Below are 17,466 nucleotides of genomic sequence, written 5' to 3'. Positions count from 1 at the left end.
AATGTTTTTTTCCAACACTAAAGAAGAAATCTATACTAAATATCCTCAAATATGTCATGGTTTGTCTTTGGTTTGGGCATGTGTTCATTGTTGGACCTTCAATGTAATCTTTTGAGTCATTTGTTAAAATTGACTCGTTCCTTGTGCTGTATTACGAAATGTTTTCTTTATGTCGGAAACTGGATTTTCCACAGCACAAACCATCTTGTCGTGCTCAGAGTCTCGGATGACCGCTCTGTGTCCTGCAGCTGTCTTTGTACATTACGATTTGCTAAGTTTGGTTGCTGAAAGCCATAATCGTATAAAGTTTGAGCTTTAAATTAGCACAAACTGTGGTGTCTTACTATCAAAATACTGAACCTGAATGAAGCAATGAAGAGCTGAGATGCAAACAAACCAAGTTGACTTTGACGGCTGCCAACCCTTGACACAGATAATTTCATTCTGAAGTTAATTTGTCACATGCAAATATACAGATGAACACATAAAGACACAATGTAATACATTCATGAAGGGATTATGTCCAATGTAAAATCCCATGCATATTTAATCACAGAATCTAAGGATGAATATTGATTGCAAAGCACATGGGCCTGGAAAGTGGTTACCGGACTTCAGCATTATTAAACATTCAAAGTCTTGTTTATTTTTAAGAAGGCGGAATCACTGCCTTCATTTAATTATAATCCTTGCAAAATGTGTTATTTTTAGCTGAAAAGAGTTCCAGATGTTTTTCTGTTTTGCTGCTTTGAAGCCATTATTAAAAATTAAAGCTTGTATGTTGCGTATACCAATTTTGGTCAACACAAAACCAAAGATTAATTAATTATTTTTAATGTTAGGTTGTTATGCAATACTAGAATCTCACACACACGTTGGCTGAAGCCGCTTGTCCCAAGCGGAGTCGCAGCTAGCCAGAGCCTAACCTTGCAACACAGGGCGCAAGGCTTGAGGGGGAGGTGACACACCCAGGATTGGATGCCAGTCCATCGCAGGGCACCCCAAGCAGGACTTGAACCCCAGACTCTAAACCCGTTGCACCACCGCACCCCCACAGTAGTACTAGAATCATAACTCAAAATCTTCCTTAGGGTCAGGAGTCTTTTCTTAACCGATTTTTTTTGGTTTGCACTTATTTAGCTGACACTTTCCTACGGAGTGACTTGCAATGATTTACCCATTTATGCATCTGGCTATTTTTTACTGGAGAAATTCAGTGCTGCATGTAGAGGTAAATCATATTTTTTGTATTTCTATAGCAGTTTTTTACTTCTTCAAAGCAGCTTGTAATTTTAATATAATCTACAATGATTTGCCTGTTTATTCAACACAGTAATTTTTACCTTTTCGATTCCAAGTGCCTTCATCAAGTAGTGCGTGGGATTTCAACCTGAGTCCTTTGAGTGCAAGGCTGGAGCTGTAAGCACTGCACCACCTGCTGTTTTTTTCCAAGTTGCCTGTATATTTTAATGTGACCAATATTTATGACATCGGCTACACAAGCCGGTTTATGCTGATGTGAGGCAGCCAGTTGTGTAAAAAAAAAGTCATGTTCCTCTTGATACCTTTGAGCTCCTCTAGGGTGACAGTGAGGAATGACTGTGTTTTCATAAGCCGGGGGGCCTCTCTCACACAGCTCGACCTTCCTCTGAAATGTGAGGGTGTGTTCGGGGTCAGGAAGCTCTCTGAGTGACGCATGGCTGATGGACTGTCTCTAGGGTCACGGGGTCATGATGGCATGCCATGCGCTGTCTGTGGGTTTACCCAGAAGCCCACAGGAGAACAATGTTTCCTAGCACTTCACCCATCATGGGGGGGGTGTCCAACCTGCTGGTCTGAAAAGCCATGCAAGAACAGGGCGCTGCCCTTCAAATCATCCCTTCCCCTCTCCCTCAGCAGCTACCCACCGCTTTCAGGTGTTTACCACTGTGGGAGGTCCATAGATGAAGGGTTCATACTTATGGATTAACATGGAAACCTGTTGAACATTCCTTGGCCATTTTTCCAATCTGCCAAAAATGTGTTTTATATTTGTAGCAAGTCCTTCCGCTGCTCACATGTATTTTTTTATCACAAGTTTGCCTAATAGGATTCCGTTGCGGCTCGAGCGGAGGGTTGAGCCAGAAGTACAAAACCGAAACACTCGTATGTTCCTAGGCCAAAACGAGTGAGTGTGTACACTCCTTTGTCCCTGGTGCCATGGAACACACAGCTTGTGATGAATTCTGCACGGTATCCTATTGCTGTCGACGGCTGAATGCAGTCGATTGTTTTATCAGTGATTCTCGCGAGCGGCCTGAGCGCCACCCTTATCAGCACAATCTTATGTGCATTTCTTTTCTCCTTTTTTAAAAAATATTGCTTATTTATTTTTTTATTTATTCTGTTGTATTTTATTTTATTTTCAACAAAGGAGTCAATGCCAGAGTGGCCTCAATGGAATTGCAACAAGAACAGGATAAATAGAGGCAGGAAAACAATCAAAAGGAGGAATGCGGAGAATAACCAATTCCAGACGGATATTTTTTTATTACATCAGTTGTGCAAACGAGGAAGATTTCTCGGAGGCTCAATAAAAGGTCTCAGAAGTTCCGGGGGGGTGTGGAAGGGAGTGGGGGTAGGGGGACAGAGGGTCGGTGATTTATAACGGCGGCGAAGACGCAATCGCAGCCCAGTTCTTGTGCGACAGCCTTATCTGCCTTCTGATAATGTGGAGATAAAAGTGCAGGAACAATGGCTAATGAAGTTATATGTACCTGGGGGCAATTTCCTTTATCAGTAGATTGCCAACAACGCTGAAACTCGAAAGGATTCCGGGTGAGAGGTCACCTCTTGACCATCAGTATTTGGAGGACGTTTCAACACCCTACCTCTGTGGTCAAGCAAACCTTGTCATCATGATTGACCAAGTTCTTCATTCTAGCTTCATTCCAGCTTCCTCCAACCAAGACCCAAGAAGCCAATGTCAATCTTTGTCAAAAAAGATCCATTATGACTGCAAGTTTACTCCTCGCAAGATTTGAAGCGTTTGTACATTTTTCTTTCAGAAAAGTTCAACGAAGCAATTATCTGCAGCTCATTGCTTGATGAAGGCTGGATGGAAAGCATGCACACACTGCTCATTGCCAGGATGAGAGTTGGCTCCAAGCACTTGCTTTCATCTTCTTTACTTTCTGCCACTTTGAACCTCGCTGTCAGCTGCAATACAGAGAAAACAGCTATTTTCCATCTCCAGGTGAGCCCTGGATAGGCAAAAAGTACACAATACGGTGGTCCTCAACTCCATGTCATGAGGGACACGCTGAGGTAGTGTCCGTGATCAGCCTCCTCCACAGGTTGAACCACCTGTTGCCTCTATCTACAGCAAAGAGGTGATCTGCATTTTTTGCGTGAAGCATAAGTCTCAGGGTGGGTTTAATGTTTAAAGGATTTGCTAAAGGATTCAATCTAAAGACAGCTTCGAAGATTTGTCTTCCTGTATCCCAAACCCTTCAAGCCCCTCCTCCTGCCGTGTCCTCCTTAGTATGAAGTCAATGGCCACCCTTCAGCAACCTCTTGGAACTCATAAGAGCAAGCATGCCACAAGGACACTTGAATTTCTTTCCTTTCACTCCATACATTGTTAATGGTTAAAGAAATATATGCAAAATTTGTTTGCTTCACCTCACTACTTAAATGCATCTTTAGTCATTTTAGGTGGCAAGTGACATCACATGGTCCTTTAGGTGTAGTTCTTCTCAGTAAAATGCACTCTTTCTGAGATAATAGTAATGTTGATAGTTTTCTGCAGTCCACGCAAGGATGTGTATATGTTGCTTTTGACTCAAACCATCTTACCTGTCTTAATGACACCATAATTTTCTAAATACTGTACATCTTTATTGCAACTCTGTGTGTCCAGAAATATTACCAAAATGTATTGTGTTTTATTGTTCCTTTCATTTGTAAATACAGTTCAGATCGTAGAGAAATACTGAGGAAATGTTTGTGCAAATAACCTATGAAAGAGACACATTTACAGTAAAAACTGTCATCCTGCCCATCGGTGGAGCTCTACTTCTTTGTTCTAGTCCAGGGTTCAGAGCAGATACACTGCTGGTAGATGTTCTCCTACATGTGTGACTACAATGTTGACTCAGCCCACATACGAGACTGAGGGACACCACTGATGACCAGATGTTGAAGAAGCGAGTCCTCATGATGAACCGTGGTAAGAAGGCCAGCTCAGCAGGGCATCTCATCTACACTAATGGAAGATCAGCAGTCAAAGACAGGCAGGTTTATGGGTGGCCGACTCGTGGCATGTTCCACTGAGCGCTTCTCCAGGACCTGTTAGATAACTGCTTGCGTAAATCATAGTGGCTCTGACATTTATGCCTCTCTCAGTACTCTGACATGACTTAAAGCTGAAAAACACCAGTATTTTCCAAGCGCAAACGAGTAGGTGCTGGATGGGCCGGGATGCTCCCATTTACAACACGACCGAAAACACGGTCTCCAACTGTCTGCTGCTGTTGAACACAGAGTAACCCTTGACCGTGAAACGGTCTGTGCTATGATTTCCAATGCTTGCAAAACTAAAACATATTTTACATTTTAAATCTATATTGAGAACAAATAAGCAGCCAACTATAAAATGTAAAAATTCCGCTTGTTTTTTTTACACTTAGACCCATGGTAAAAAAAAATACGGGTGCTCCCCGATTTACGATGGGGTTACGTTCCGCGAAACCTGTCGTAAGTCAAAATATTGTAACTCGAAAATGCATTTAATACACCTAACCTACCAAACATTATAGCATAGCACATGTGCGATGGCCATTACGGGCTTGCTGCCTTCATGCAGGGCAATTATTTTGAGTTTCTCCTCAAGAGTAATTAACTTCCTCTTCTTCTTCCCACCGGTACCAGGAGACACAGATGGGTGTTTCTGTGACATTATGGATGCACAAAACACAACCGCGTGGCAGACCAGGAGATGCAGATTGCTGCTGCTGCCCAGTATAGCAAGAGAGTGTCTCGCCACATATCATTTGCCTGGGAAAAAATACAAAATTCAAAGTATGGTTTCTACTGAATGTCTGTCACCAGCTCACCATCATAAATCAAGGAGCATCTGTAATGCGCAATAATGGACTTGTAATATCTAACTACCAATACACACACACTTTGTGAACCGCTTGTACCATACAGGGTTGCGGGGAGCCAGAGGCTAACCCGGCAACTCAGAGCATAAGGCTGGAGGGGGGAGGGGACACACCCAGGACAGGATGCCAGTCTGTCACAAGGCACCCCAAGCAGGACTTGAACCCCAGACCCACCGGAGAGCAGGACCCGGCCCAACCCACTGCGCCACCGTGCCTCCACACACTATTGATACACTGCAATGCAAAATGATCTCTTTTTTATCATTCTGTTAGCTGTTTACTGGATCGATAAAAGTTAAGCAATTATCTTGTGTTTTATTCACCTATCAAGTGGCTGTGGTCACACACACACACACACACACACACACACACACACACACACACACACACACACACACACACCATCTGAAACCACTCGTCCCATACACAGCCGTGGTGAGCCGGCGCCTAACCCGGCAACACGGCATAAGGCTGGAGGGGACACACCCAGGATGGGGCACCAGTCCGTCGCAAGGCACCCCAAGCAGGACTCAAACCCCAGACCCACCGGAGAGCAGGACCCGGTCAAACCCACTGCACCACCATGCCCCCCAGTGGTCACAAATGGATTCAATCAATTGGTTCTGGCCTGTAATTGATCTTCTCAGCCAATCAGTTACATCAGTACCTTGGCAGTACAATAAAAACACTATCCTGGGCTTCTTTCTGCTGTTAACTTCATCCTGTTTTGGTTAGAGGTGCTGCCTCACATGTCGTGTTCCTGAATTCAACCCCTTCAAGTCCTTTCTGCTGCTGTTGCACCTTTGATGAAGGTATTAAGTCTGAATCAATACAGTAAAAATTACTAAGCTGTATAAATTGGTAGAGCATCGTTAGTTGCATAATACTGTATGTCGCTCTGCAGGACAGCATCAGCTAATTACATAAAGCTCAATCTTATCCATAAGCCTTTGAATGACTGTGCCAGAGCCCGGTTGGGATAATGAGTTTGCTGTGGTGTGGCCCCCTCCAGGACTGTGGCCTATAGGGTCCTTGAGGTGCCTGCCTTTGCTTAACAGTGAGGAACAATTTGTTCATGGATAAAACGGAGGTGGCACATGGGGATGTACACCCCTCCTCCCAGGTGCAGAAAAAAACTGTTTTGTCTCTTATTCAGTCCCTTAACCACTGTGTCGGGCTGTTCCATTCCCCTCCAAAATTTATTTACATGCTTGAACTGAAAGGGCCACGCCAAGGAACCAAGGCACACAAGAGAACATTAATAAACATGGTTTCTGCTTCTGGGAAAACCCAGGAGTCACTGATGGTAAGAAGACAGAAAGAGCACCTTTGGACAATATTTATTTATGTGAATCACAGTGCACTGCTGGGAGGAGGCCTAAGTGACCCAGCGACAGCAGGTGGGTGCTAGGAAGCTGGGGGCTGAAGGCTCTTTGTCTATGTGAAATGAGACGAATCAAATCACAGGATGCCCTGGACCACCACTGAAGGTGGTCTGGTCCAAGTAAACTGAGTCCAGGTCCTTTCCAGATCCTCCACTTTCAAAGGCCAGAGTATCCTCCAGCAACCGTCCCCCTCCTCCTTAATAAAGTGGAAAATTCCAATTGATTTGTTTTGTTTAGTTTTCATTCCAACCTCAACCGAAGCGGAGCATCTCTCAGAACCTGGTGCGCTGCAGCGGAACTCCCCCGGACCCTTCACTAAACACATCATTCATACAGTCCTCGATAGACCTCTGTTTACTTTGCACTTCCGCAACAGTGTGTTTACCCCGTGTGTGCCGCCGCTAATACGGGGGAAGATAACTTTAGACCTGCAGTCACTTAGAGGAGTCAACACTCGCTCTTCACGGCTCATGTTTAAACTTAAGAGCTATTTATTTATCTATTTATTTGTTTCTTTTTCAGGTCTCTTGGAAGGCCAAACCACAGGGCCGTCCCTCTGAGTCAACTTCGTATCACTAACGGCCTTCATATAGAAGCAGAACGGCAAGCTGGCTCGTGTGCTGGCTCGTGGGGTAGGAGCACACTGGATGGATGGCTTCTGGATGGAAACTAGGAGTCTGGGTTAGGGTGGGGAGGGTGGCAGGATTACCAGTAAACAAGTGTAGGAGTAGGTGGTGGTGTTGGTGTTCTGTCTATCTATCTATCTATCTATCTATGTGACATTTCAGGTAGTCTGCGGTACAGCTGCTGCTCCCAGGAGAGAGGTTAACAGTTGACTCCCTGAGAACAGGTCATAAATGTGTGATCTAACCTGGTTCTGGACACGTCCTTGTGAACCGAGCTTGAGTGTTTATTTGGCTGGTCCGTTTCCAAGCCAAACAGCGAACGAGCAGCTGGTACACTTTCCTTCTCATCTTAGTATGCTGGTTAATAGGTGAACACACCTTGACTCGCAGTCTTCATTCTCAGCCATTTGCAGCCGTTTCTTTGTCTTCCCGTCCCTGTTCTCTGTTTGAACCGAGTCTGAAAGCGTTCATCGTAAAGCAGCACCAGCTTCAGTTTCAAATGATCATCGCTCCCTCTCGACCTTAACACTTAGATGACTTAAGGAAATAAAGTAATGATATAAATAACAGTTTCGCCAACAATCACACTGTGTTCAGCTGCCCTCGTGGCCCCGGTCCAGCAGATGTAAAGGACAATGTGTGCGAAGACCAGAAGTAACCTTTACTGTGTGTGACGGATATAGCTATTTACTGTGTTTTCATGTGCGTGGGAACATGTGCAACACACATTGTGTATTTCAACGGCAGGAAATGAAAGAACAAACAAACCAATATTTCCATTATTTTATCCTGGAAAAGCATGGAAACGTAGGTTAACATAATAAATGCAGCACAAACTTTTTTAGTGTATGCTTATGTTAATAGCCATTGTCATCATTACAGCACAGACATAATAGTGTGGGCAGTTATGTTGAGATCTTTGACATATTTGTAAATCACTTTGACGTGTGAGAAAATACTGAAACTTTAATCATTTTAATTATCATCCTATAACTTTTTTTTTTTTTTTAACAACTTAGCGGAATTGTCCTCTACAGCAACTGTTCCATATTTGCTTTTAGTGATGACGTGACCAACGATTATTTTCACAGGGCTCTGCTTTACTGTGACCTTGAAACATTGTGCACTTTTAATAATGGGTCTGAAGGGGGAAGAAATCCCTCCATGGCTATGGGAATTATTCTGGAGTCACACACATAGTTGGACATGTCCATTGGACTCTAGGAAGGTTTCAAACTCATTAGCAGCTCAAGTACACTTAAGAGTGTGATTATGCATATGAACCCTGGGGAAGATTAATAATGTCATAATTTATAGGGCAGTAAACACTGTTTTATCTCACTTTATGTATCGACAGGTTTTAGCAAGGCCGATGTCTGATGATGGCACAGTCTCGTATACACAATATGTGACTCATATTTATGGAGGCATGTCTGGAAAATCAGTTAAAGCTAGAGATAATGACTTGTTTATGCGATGATGTACATTACTCATGGACACCAAGCGTTTAATTGTTGCAATACTTTTCTCCTTAACTGAACTCATAGTGTCGGTATATACGTACATTCAGATGGAATTTAATGGATACACAAAAATATCAGTCACCCTTGACTTAGTAACCATCAAATAGAGTTTTTACTCATTTGGTAAATTGTTTATTACAAATTACATATATTTAACACGCCAATAAAAAAGTTGGTTCTATTTACAGCGTTTGAGAATAAACAAACAGCACTGTTTCCATAGACTGGCTGGAGGCAAGGTGATGTTCTTTCAAATTCTGAGCCACCTCAGACCATTTTCTTACACGCAGCCTATACCTTTTGTTATAAATACAAATCTATATTTATACACCTTTTCTTAAAGAGCTCTAGATCATACAAAAATAGGTTTGCATCCAAAGTAAAGATTTGTTTAACAATGAAAAAAGAAAAAATCAAAACACTTTAAAAAAGCTGACAGATTTTGGTAGAACCTGTTGACCTATGTAGGCAATAAAGTCATCTAATGAACCATTAAAGTATAAATGTGTTACATTTACAACCTACTCTAGTCACACCAGAGGAGCTTATAGTCTGTAACAGCTACTACAATTCAAATTTTTATAGCATTTCTGACACAGTGATTTATATTTTAGTGCCACACTAAATGGACAGAAGCAGAGGGCTTTCAGGAGAAGGGGTTCAACCAATATGAGTGGCGCTTTTTATGAACATGGAAGATATCATGTTGCAGTGGAGGAACTAAGCAGTCTGTGATGCGTCCGTATTGGTTTCTAAGAACTGGACACCCGTAAGGAGCTACTTGGTCATCGTGAGCTTTCATAGCATCATCCAAAGTCCTCTGGATGTGTGAGGAGCAAAATGTTGAAGCAAGGGGAAAAAATGCCAACTTTGCAGTTGATAAATCCTTCAGAAATTGGAACCTCCGGTTTCCATGCATCACACGATGGGCCAGGGAACAGATCTTGTGGCTTGTTTTCGAAATGACTTCTGCCCTTTTGTGCTGCCAGGACTTTATTAGTCTTTTGTGCAAAGCACTCCCGGTGCACTTCTTCATCCATCTGTCAACCCAACGTAGGTGAACAAAAGGCGAGAGGAACAACAGGAATGGATACAACGAGGTGAGTCGGTAGCTTTCTTTTGTGAAAGAGTTGCTGATGAGGTGCATTTTGCTGTGGAAGAAGCAAGATGGGAAGCGATAATGCAATATTCACGTTCATGAACAGTGGATGTCCAGAGATGGTCATAGCAGGATACTGAGATCAAGGCTTGGGAGACCCTCTTGTGGGGCCATTTGTCAATGTAAAGTCCATAAACATATTTTTGCTTTCTTTTTTGCTCATAGTTCTCAACTGGTATGTCCATATTAACTCAACAAAAACAATGAAATAATTTGAAACACACATCAATGTGAAATATGCATGACTGCGACTCTACCGCAAAGGGTGTATAACATTTCGTAAGCATTTGGCACTGAAGCCGAAGCAGTCTTGGTGCTGTGACCCTCTGCCTGTACCTCTGCGAATTGAAGGACCACAAGCCAGAAAACGTTCTCGTTCCCTTACTTTTCTCTGGGAAGAATTCAATATCACTCACAATTTTTGCACGCTTGTACAACATTTGGTGAACACTACTCCATACTTTATAGCATTAGTGTCCTAGCAATGTTATGAGAAAACATGCCATTAGTGTCACAATAACATCATGGAAAAACAGAGGAAAGTCGTCGTCAAAGCAAAAGCCCTCCGAAGTGAGACTGAATGTCACTAATATATAAGAAGATTTGGTGATACAAGCCAAACAAACAAACACTACACTTGGAGACATGGAATGGAAAAATGACACACATAAATGAAGGGTCCCAAAAGAAGGAGCGGAAGGGGGGGAAAAAAAAAAAAAAAAAACAGAAACTGACAACATATCCAAAAGAAATCAATATTAAAAAATAAAGAGAAAGAAAAAAAAAAAACATACAGCAATGAAATATTTTACAAATCACTGTCATAGTCTACATAGGATAACAAGATTGTCACAGTGTAACTATACACACACAGACACACTTTCAGTGTGAGGTATATACAAACGTAAGTACTATTAATAATAGGATCTCCATCACCCCTTTCTAGCTGGACTCACTTATTGTGCCACTTGAAGAATTATTGTGATGATTTCGCAACACCCTGAATCCTGCTATGAGGGCATCAAGCCATCATATTGTGATCCTGTGTGAGTGAAAGTGAGCATACATGAAGCAATGCCCAACATTATCATTCCAATGGCATACGGAAGTATTACTTTGCAATCCACATGAAAATATCCTTACAATTGTGTATTTTGATAGCATCCTTTAACGATTTAAAAAAGGTCATACAAATCTGTTCAGTTATACAATCAATTTAATGATAACAACTACAGTACGACTCTTTTTAGCTAATGTACTGGAAATGTCAATGGAATGGAACTGTTGTTGTGCATGGTACTAATGTGCAAAACAGTTAAATAATAGATTTGAGCTGACTGCTCTGAGAAATAAAATAACTGTTCTCCAGTCTGGAATAATTTATGGTTAAGTACCTTCATTTCAAACAAGCGAGTGGGCTCGTGAATTTTGCAACCTAAAATTTGTGTCCAAGATCTGCCCTCTCTTCTTCACAATGCTGTTTAATGCCCGTTAAAAAAAAATTAAATTTTATTCAATATCACAAGAAAAAAACTCTTGACATTTACAGAGCTGCTCGATGTCCCGAGAGAAATGCAGCATTTGCAGGTATGCGTCTACATATTGGACTCTTCAAGGTTGCTTAAGTGGAGCTCAGATTTTCTTTGGTCCATGCTTTGCGACCGCACCACCTTCCTGGCTATGTAGCTGAAGTGAATGAGCACAGTATCTTTGCGTGCAGTTTTCACCTGCTGTTCAGGATGACAGTCAGGAGTCTGGTGTTACTGGATAGTTTTGAACCCAGGATGGAAGGTCATGTTTTGGCCTAATGGCATGGGACGAAAGGTACTGGTGGATGGTAGATCTCGGTGCTCTGCTTGCCCCTGAAGTTCTCGGATGATGTGAGGGCAACTAGAGCCTGTGTAGAGTCGCACGACTGCTTTTCGGCATCTTCAGAGTTTTCTGAGACCAAGCTGGTCCGCTGGTTCCTCTGGAGCATGCCGCTTCGCTTCAGGAGCAAGCGCAGGTCCTCCTTGAAGTGTGGGTTGAAGACAATGTAGAGCAGAGGGTTCAGGCAGGAGGGCAAGGGAACAATGACCAGCAAGATGGACTTGACCACCTCTGGGCTGATGAAGGAGAGGCTAAGCAGGGAGGAGAAGGACAAGAAGGCCACGGGGAAGTAAAGCAGGCAGTTGGTGAACAGCAACCAGGCCACATGCTTGATCATGGCACTCTCCATAAAGTGGTCCAGTTCGCCCTTCTCCAGGTTACAGTAAAGCCTGGTGTAGGTGACGGTCATGACAAAGTAGCAGAGGGAGTTGAGAAGAACCAGAGCCACCATGAAGCCCAGGCTGGAGGGTTCACCAAAGGGTAGCGGGAGGCAAAGGGATGAGACACCATACTCTCCGACATGCAGAAGGGGCAGGACAGTGATGGCCAGTGCAAGGACAAAGCAGAAGACCGAAACCAGTCTCACACTTCCCATGGTGGACTTGGCCTCTACCCTCTTCGAGCAGCGGATGGAGAGACCCCGCTCGAGGGCAGCGGTCGTCAGCAGGAAGACACATGTCTCTCCAGAGAAGACGGACAAGAAGCCAGTGACCCGGCAGCCTGTGCCTTTTTCCCACCAAGCCCCATACTGGGCGAAGCTCCCGAAGGTCAGGGCATCCACTACCGCCAGGACACCGCTAGAGAGCCCCATGAGTGTGTTGGCTGCAGCCAGAAGCCCGATGAGATGTTTGGCTGGCGACACAAAGTTGGGGGACAGGAAGACAGTGGCTGCAACCATTCCATTGCAGATGAAGGACAGCACGACTATAATCCAAACCCCACTCCGGATGAGCCAGCTCCCAAAGAGGTGGTAACATGGGCGGAAAGGGCCTGCAAGCAAATACAAAAGCATGATGACTTTTGGTCACTGATCACTGAAATTTACAGCCTCATGAGTGACTACCTAGGTTCAGTATTTCAATGGTCATATCATGATACAACGTGCCTGAACATAAGAGGGTTCCAGTTTTACATGCACCTTTTGTCTAGGGGCTGATTCACACCTGAGATTCAACTAAAAGCAGTAATGATTCCCATGCTTGAGTTCAGCCAATGTTAAGACGCACTGCAGGTCTTAATGGAATATCAGTTCAAATTCAGATTCTAACCTGTTGAGCTTAAGCAGCCCATGATATGACAATCTGTGTTTCCAATTCAATGTACCTGTTTGCAAACTTTTTAACACCTATCTCATGCGCTGTGCCCACAGTCAGGATCCTCTGCAGGATCCTCTGCAGGATCCTCTGCAGGATCCTCTCTCTCACCTGGAGCTGGGGAGCACTGTACTGCGTGGTGGGACTTGGGGTCCTCTTCAAGATCCAGGAGAAAGTCCTCCAGGTCGTGGTCTTCTGGAATTGAACGTCAGTGTCATTTTTATGATGGTTTTCTTGTACCGCTGACTCCATGAGTGTCGTACATGTTTGCAATGCCTTGATTAAAGAGATATTTGCACTAGGATTTACAGCTGTTGACTCAGGTGTTCCTGCTGGTGAAGGCATACGGACTACATATTTGGCTGCTAAGAGTTCAGTCCATCACACAGTATCTATACTACAGCTGGGTTCAAACTCGATCAACAGCTGTCAGAACTGATTAAAAACATGCCATATGACTGAGATAAGTTGCTTATTAACTGCGAGGGGGTGACACACACCAGAGTGGGACACAGAACTAGGGTCCCTCCGATCTGCTTCCTCCTTGTTGCTGCTCTCCTCTCGATCCCAGGGGTGCTGGGACCTCTCACAGGATACAAAGGCACAACACTGGAAAGCGTAGGGCATCTCCATCACCCTGTCAAACATGATGGGACAGAACTTCAAAACACCCACCGTCTACCCTCCACTGAGCTCAGAAATTTTAACTTTCAGCTTAAATATTAGTGTTATGGCATATTTCCTTGAAGTATTTACCGTATTTATTTCTGCTAAACTGAGCCCAGGTTCTGCTAAATGAAATCTTAAATTATCAAGATATATACAAATACAATATTACTCAACAAAATGAAGTAAACCAGGTTCTATGCTGTGGGGAGCTCTGTTCTTGACTATTTATTCTGCACTAATATACCTCCTTGCACTGTTTAAGTTACTTCAGCAGACTACACACTTACCAGTTAAACCCATAGTAAGACATTTTTTAAACAAAATATTTACAGTTAATTGGAATGGATGATTGGATTAACTGAATATTAGATGAGCTGTTTATAGAAATACAGTACAAGTAAATGGGGTAGACTACGCACAGCATAGCTCTTTGTCGTCATCACATTTCAAAACACTTTTATCTCTGATGAAGTCATTGTATTTTGACCATGCAGTATTATATTAAGGGGGTGCAGTGGCGCAGTGGGTTGGGCCGCAGTCCTGCTCTCTGGTGGGTCTGGGGTTCGAGTCCCGCTTGGGGTGCCTTGCGACGGACTGGCGTCCCGTCCTGGGTGTGTCCCCTCCCCCTCCGGCCTTACGCCCTGTGTTACCGGGTAGGCTCCGGTTCCCCGTGACCCCGTATGGGACAAGCGGTTCTGAAAATGTGTGTGTGTGTGTATTATATTAAACCCGTTTGACTCCACTTGATGGGACTTTTCACCCCTCAACAAATGGCGCCCCAGTATTAAGGCGTGATGTCATCCTCTAACCATTGCGTAAAACATCATAACTGATTTAATTTAAAGTTTCAGCAATGCAATTAGAAGTTCAAGAAATCACCCAAAGGTTAGATGCTCATATTTCAGTAAAACAGTAATGTTTTTACCTGTAAGCAAGATAACTAATCTGAATTACCTTCATAAATATCCTGCTGAGTAAAAAGTAAACCAGATAAATCAGTGTCAGCCTTGGCCCTAGCTGTCTCTGTGAACTGTGCATGTTTTTCTTGTCTACATATGGCTTTCCTCTCAATACCATACAGTCCCATATTCCCTTTGCTCTTCAAGAGGATATGTGTGAACGTGTGTGTGCATGCACGTGTGTGTTTTGAGTATCCTGTGATAGACTAATGACTTCTTCATGGTGACTTATGCCCATATTTTCCTGGAACTGGTTCTGGCTCACAATGAGCAGCTACTGAAGACACTTGGATCTAAATCTGTGTCTTCTTCTTTTGTTCCAAAAAAAAAATTAACATAAAATGATAATTGAAGGGGGTGCAGTGGGGAGTGGGTTTGGCCTGTGCCTGCTCTCTGGTGGGTCTGGGGTTCAAGTCCCGCTTGGGGTGCCTTGTGGCGGAGAGGCGTCCCGTCTTGGTTGTCCCCCCTCCCCCTCCAGCCTTGCACCCTGTGTTGCCGGGTTAGGCTCCGGCTCACCGCGAGCCCAAATGGGACAAGCAGTTTCGGACAATGTGTGCGTATGTGTGTGTGCGTATGTGTGTGTGTGATAATTGAATATTAAGTGGGACAAAATGGGTTATTCCTGGAAAAAACTAATAGCTGTAAAAAAAGGCTGGCAACCAAAAGACTTGAAGAAAGTGGTGCTAAATCATTGACCAATGACATGGATTGACTGGATGAGACCTACCTCAGCTTGGGGAAGTTCTCTGCAGACAACAGTTCCTGCAAACCCTCATTGCCGGCCAGCTTCAGGTGGGTGAGACTGTGAAGGCCAGCTGCCGGGAGCGACGATAGTCGATTAGACGAGAGGTCCCTGCAAAGGCAAGCGGCCAAGACAGCGGTTGAGCTCCGTGCGCCTGGGAGCCATTATGCACGTTTACACTCGGCCTGTTTACCGAGCAAGGTGGGGAGGGGGTTGAGGGGTGGGGGGAATTATTGATTTGAGCCATCCAATGCAAACAAGAGTGGATGAGTAAATAAATGCGGTGCTCACAGTTTGATTAATGAGGGGAGAGTGGAGAAGGCACGGGGGTCCACTGAGTGCAGCTTGTTCCATGCCAAGTCACTAGGAAAAAGAGTTTAAACAAAGTTCCACTTACCAACAGACATCCAAAGAGCCACTGTGCACAAAACACCTGTATTCGCCAACGCTCAACATGCTGTATCGGTGAAACTGCCAAGAAATGTTACTGTCTATCTATTGCAGCATTTCCACTGAAAATGTGGTGTGGGTCACATTGCATCTTGTGACTGGCATCTTGTTCCCTGTAAGATAACTATTTCTGTAACGTTTCACCAGTGATATTTTCCATGGTTCGGAATTTTCTCAGAATTTTAGCAATACAAGGAAAACAAATCAAGGAAGCCTCCTAAATGTCTATATGAACTCCTAGTACCCTGTTTTAGGTTCTGGACCACCATGACCTTGCAAGTTATTACTGATGGATGGATGGATGGATGGATGGATGAACAAACTAAGATCCCAGCATATTGCTAGGAATGAATTTTACGGAACCCTACCTTTGATTTGAACTTAGAAAATGGGATTAGGTATTTGAAAAGAGCTGCTGATTTATGAACCTCTGCACTTGGAAGCTACCCTTGTCCAAAGCAAGCTCTTATATGACCGATAGTGTGGAACGTTTGGCTCGTTCAACTGTAGTAACGCCTGTGTTCATTAAAAAAATGTAACTGTCCAAAAATGTAGAATTGTCTGTTCTCATAAATCTGCAGGTGGGAGCCAGCAAACGCAGTGTTCTTCCTGAAGCCTCCTCCTGCTCCTTTTCTTGTTTGCCAGCGCCGTCCTGACATAATCCCCACGGATTGAACCAAATGTATACAATCACTTGGTTGTTTATTGTTAACATGTTGTTTGAGTTGATCCCTTGACAGTCAATAGGAAACTGTTGGGAATAAAATGTCATATCAAGGTTGTTACACACATTTCCTGTGTATAATAATCACATGCAGTCCCCTTGTTTAACTCTGCAGCTGAGATTTTTTGCAACGCCAGACTACAGGGCCAATCCCTTATGTCAACTGTAATACTAATGGCACTGTACATTCTATCTATCTATCTATCTATCTATCTATCCTTCAACCATCCATTATCAATAACCGCATGTCCAGTGCATGGTCATGGTGGTAAGGAGCTGGAAGGACAGGGTATGAGGCAGTGTACACCCTAGATGGGAGGCCAGTTTTTAGTGGATAAACTGTTTAACAATTTTGCCAAATACCTGCTTTGACTGAGTGGACATGGCCAGCTCCTTCGCTTTCCGCAAAGACTCCTAAAGTCTGCTGGATGCCGGCCTGCCAACCCTCCAACCCTGGAGACAGGCTTGAGCAGGACAGAGTGAGCACTCTGAAGTGTAAATGCCCTAATGGCAAGTAAAACTGCACTGGATTTGGAAAATGGAGAGGCCTTGCGCTGTTTTCTGCCAATCCAAAAATCCCCGAGCTTTTCTCTGAACTCCTCAGAGGAATTTTACAGATTTTTTTTTCTTTGCATGTGCTCATCCAGCGGCCCCCTTGCCTGCAGAAATGACGACTTGCAGTAACACGCGGGTGCTTTCCATTTAATCATGTCCACTCTGTGTGTAAAGCTAAGCTTTCTTCGCACAAAATGACGACAGAAAAAAGAATAAGGCTGAAGGCACAGTAGGAAAAACTTGTCCCTGCTTTACTGGGGGTTGTAGGGACAAGTTTGCACCAGCAGTGGAAAACTTTCTCGTGGCTTCGGAAGGCAGCTCACATCCTAGGATGCACCGCTGAGT

General features: G+C 43.8%; 1 protein-coding gene across 4 annotated transcripts in view; it reads right to left on the bottom strand.

Annotated features, from left to right (window-relative positions):
- Positions 1-10,644: 10,644 nt before the first annotated feature.
- The window catches only part of LOC108936582 (leucine-rich repeat-containing G-protein coupled receptor 5-like), a 68,097-nt gene continuing 61,275 nt past the window's right edge, over positions 10,645-17,466 (bottom strand). For 3 of the 4 annotated variants that reach the window (XM_029248823.1, XM_029248825.1, XM_018756041.2), the window contains 5 exons: positions 15,684-15,755; positions 15,378-15,503; positions 13,523-13,659; positions 13,134-13,217; positions 10,645-12,699 (listed from right to left, as the gene is read on the bottom strand). In XM_029248823.1, the coding sequence (XP_029104656.1) occupies positions 11,645-12,699; positions 13,134-13,217; positions 13,523-13,659; positions 15,378-15,503; positions 15,684-15,755 (1,474 nt within the window). In that variant the 3' untranslated portion in view covers positions 10,645-11,644. The remainder of the gene's footprint in view (positions 12,700-13,133; positions 13,218-13,522; positions 13,660-15,377; positions 15,504-15,683; positions 15,756-17,466) is intronic. The other variant, XM_029248824.1, reaches the window with a different exon arrangement.

Source organism: Scleropages formosus, chromosome 24 (assembly GCF_900964775.1).
Source record: "Scleropages formosus chromosome 24, fSclFor1.1, whole genome shotgun sequence".
In the NCBI taxonomy this organism is placed as follows: Eukaryota; Metazoa; Chordata; class Actinopteri; order Osteoglossiformes; family Osteoglossidae; genus Scleropages; species Scleropages formosus.
This window is presented reverse-complemented; position numbering and strand designations above follow the sequence as displayed.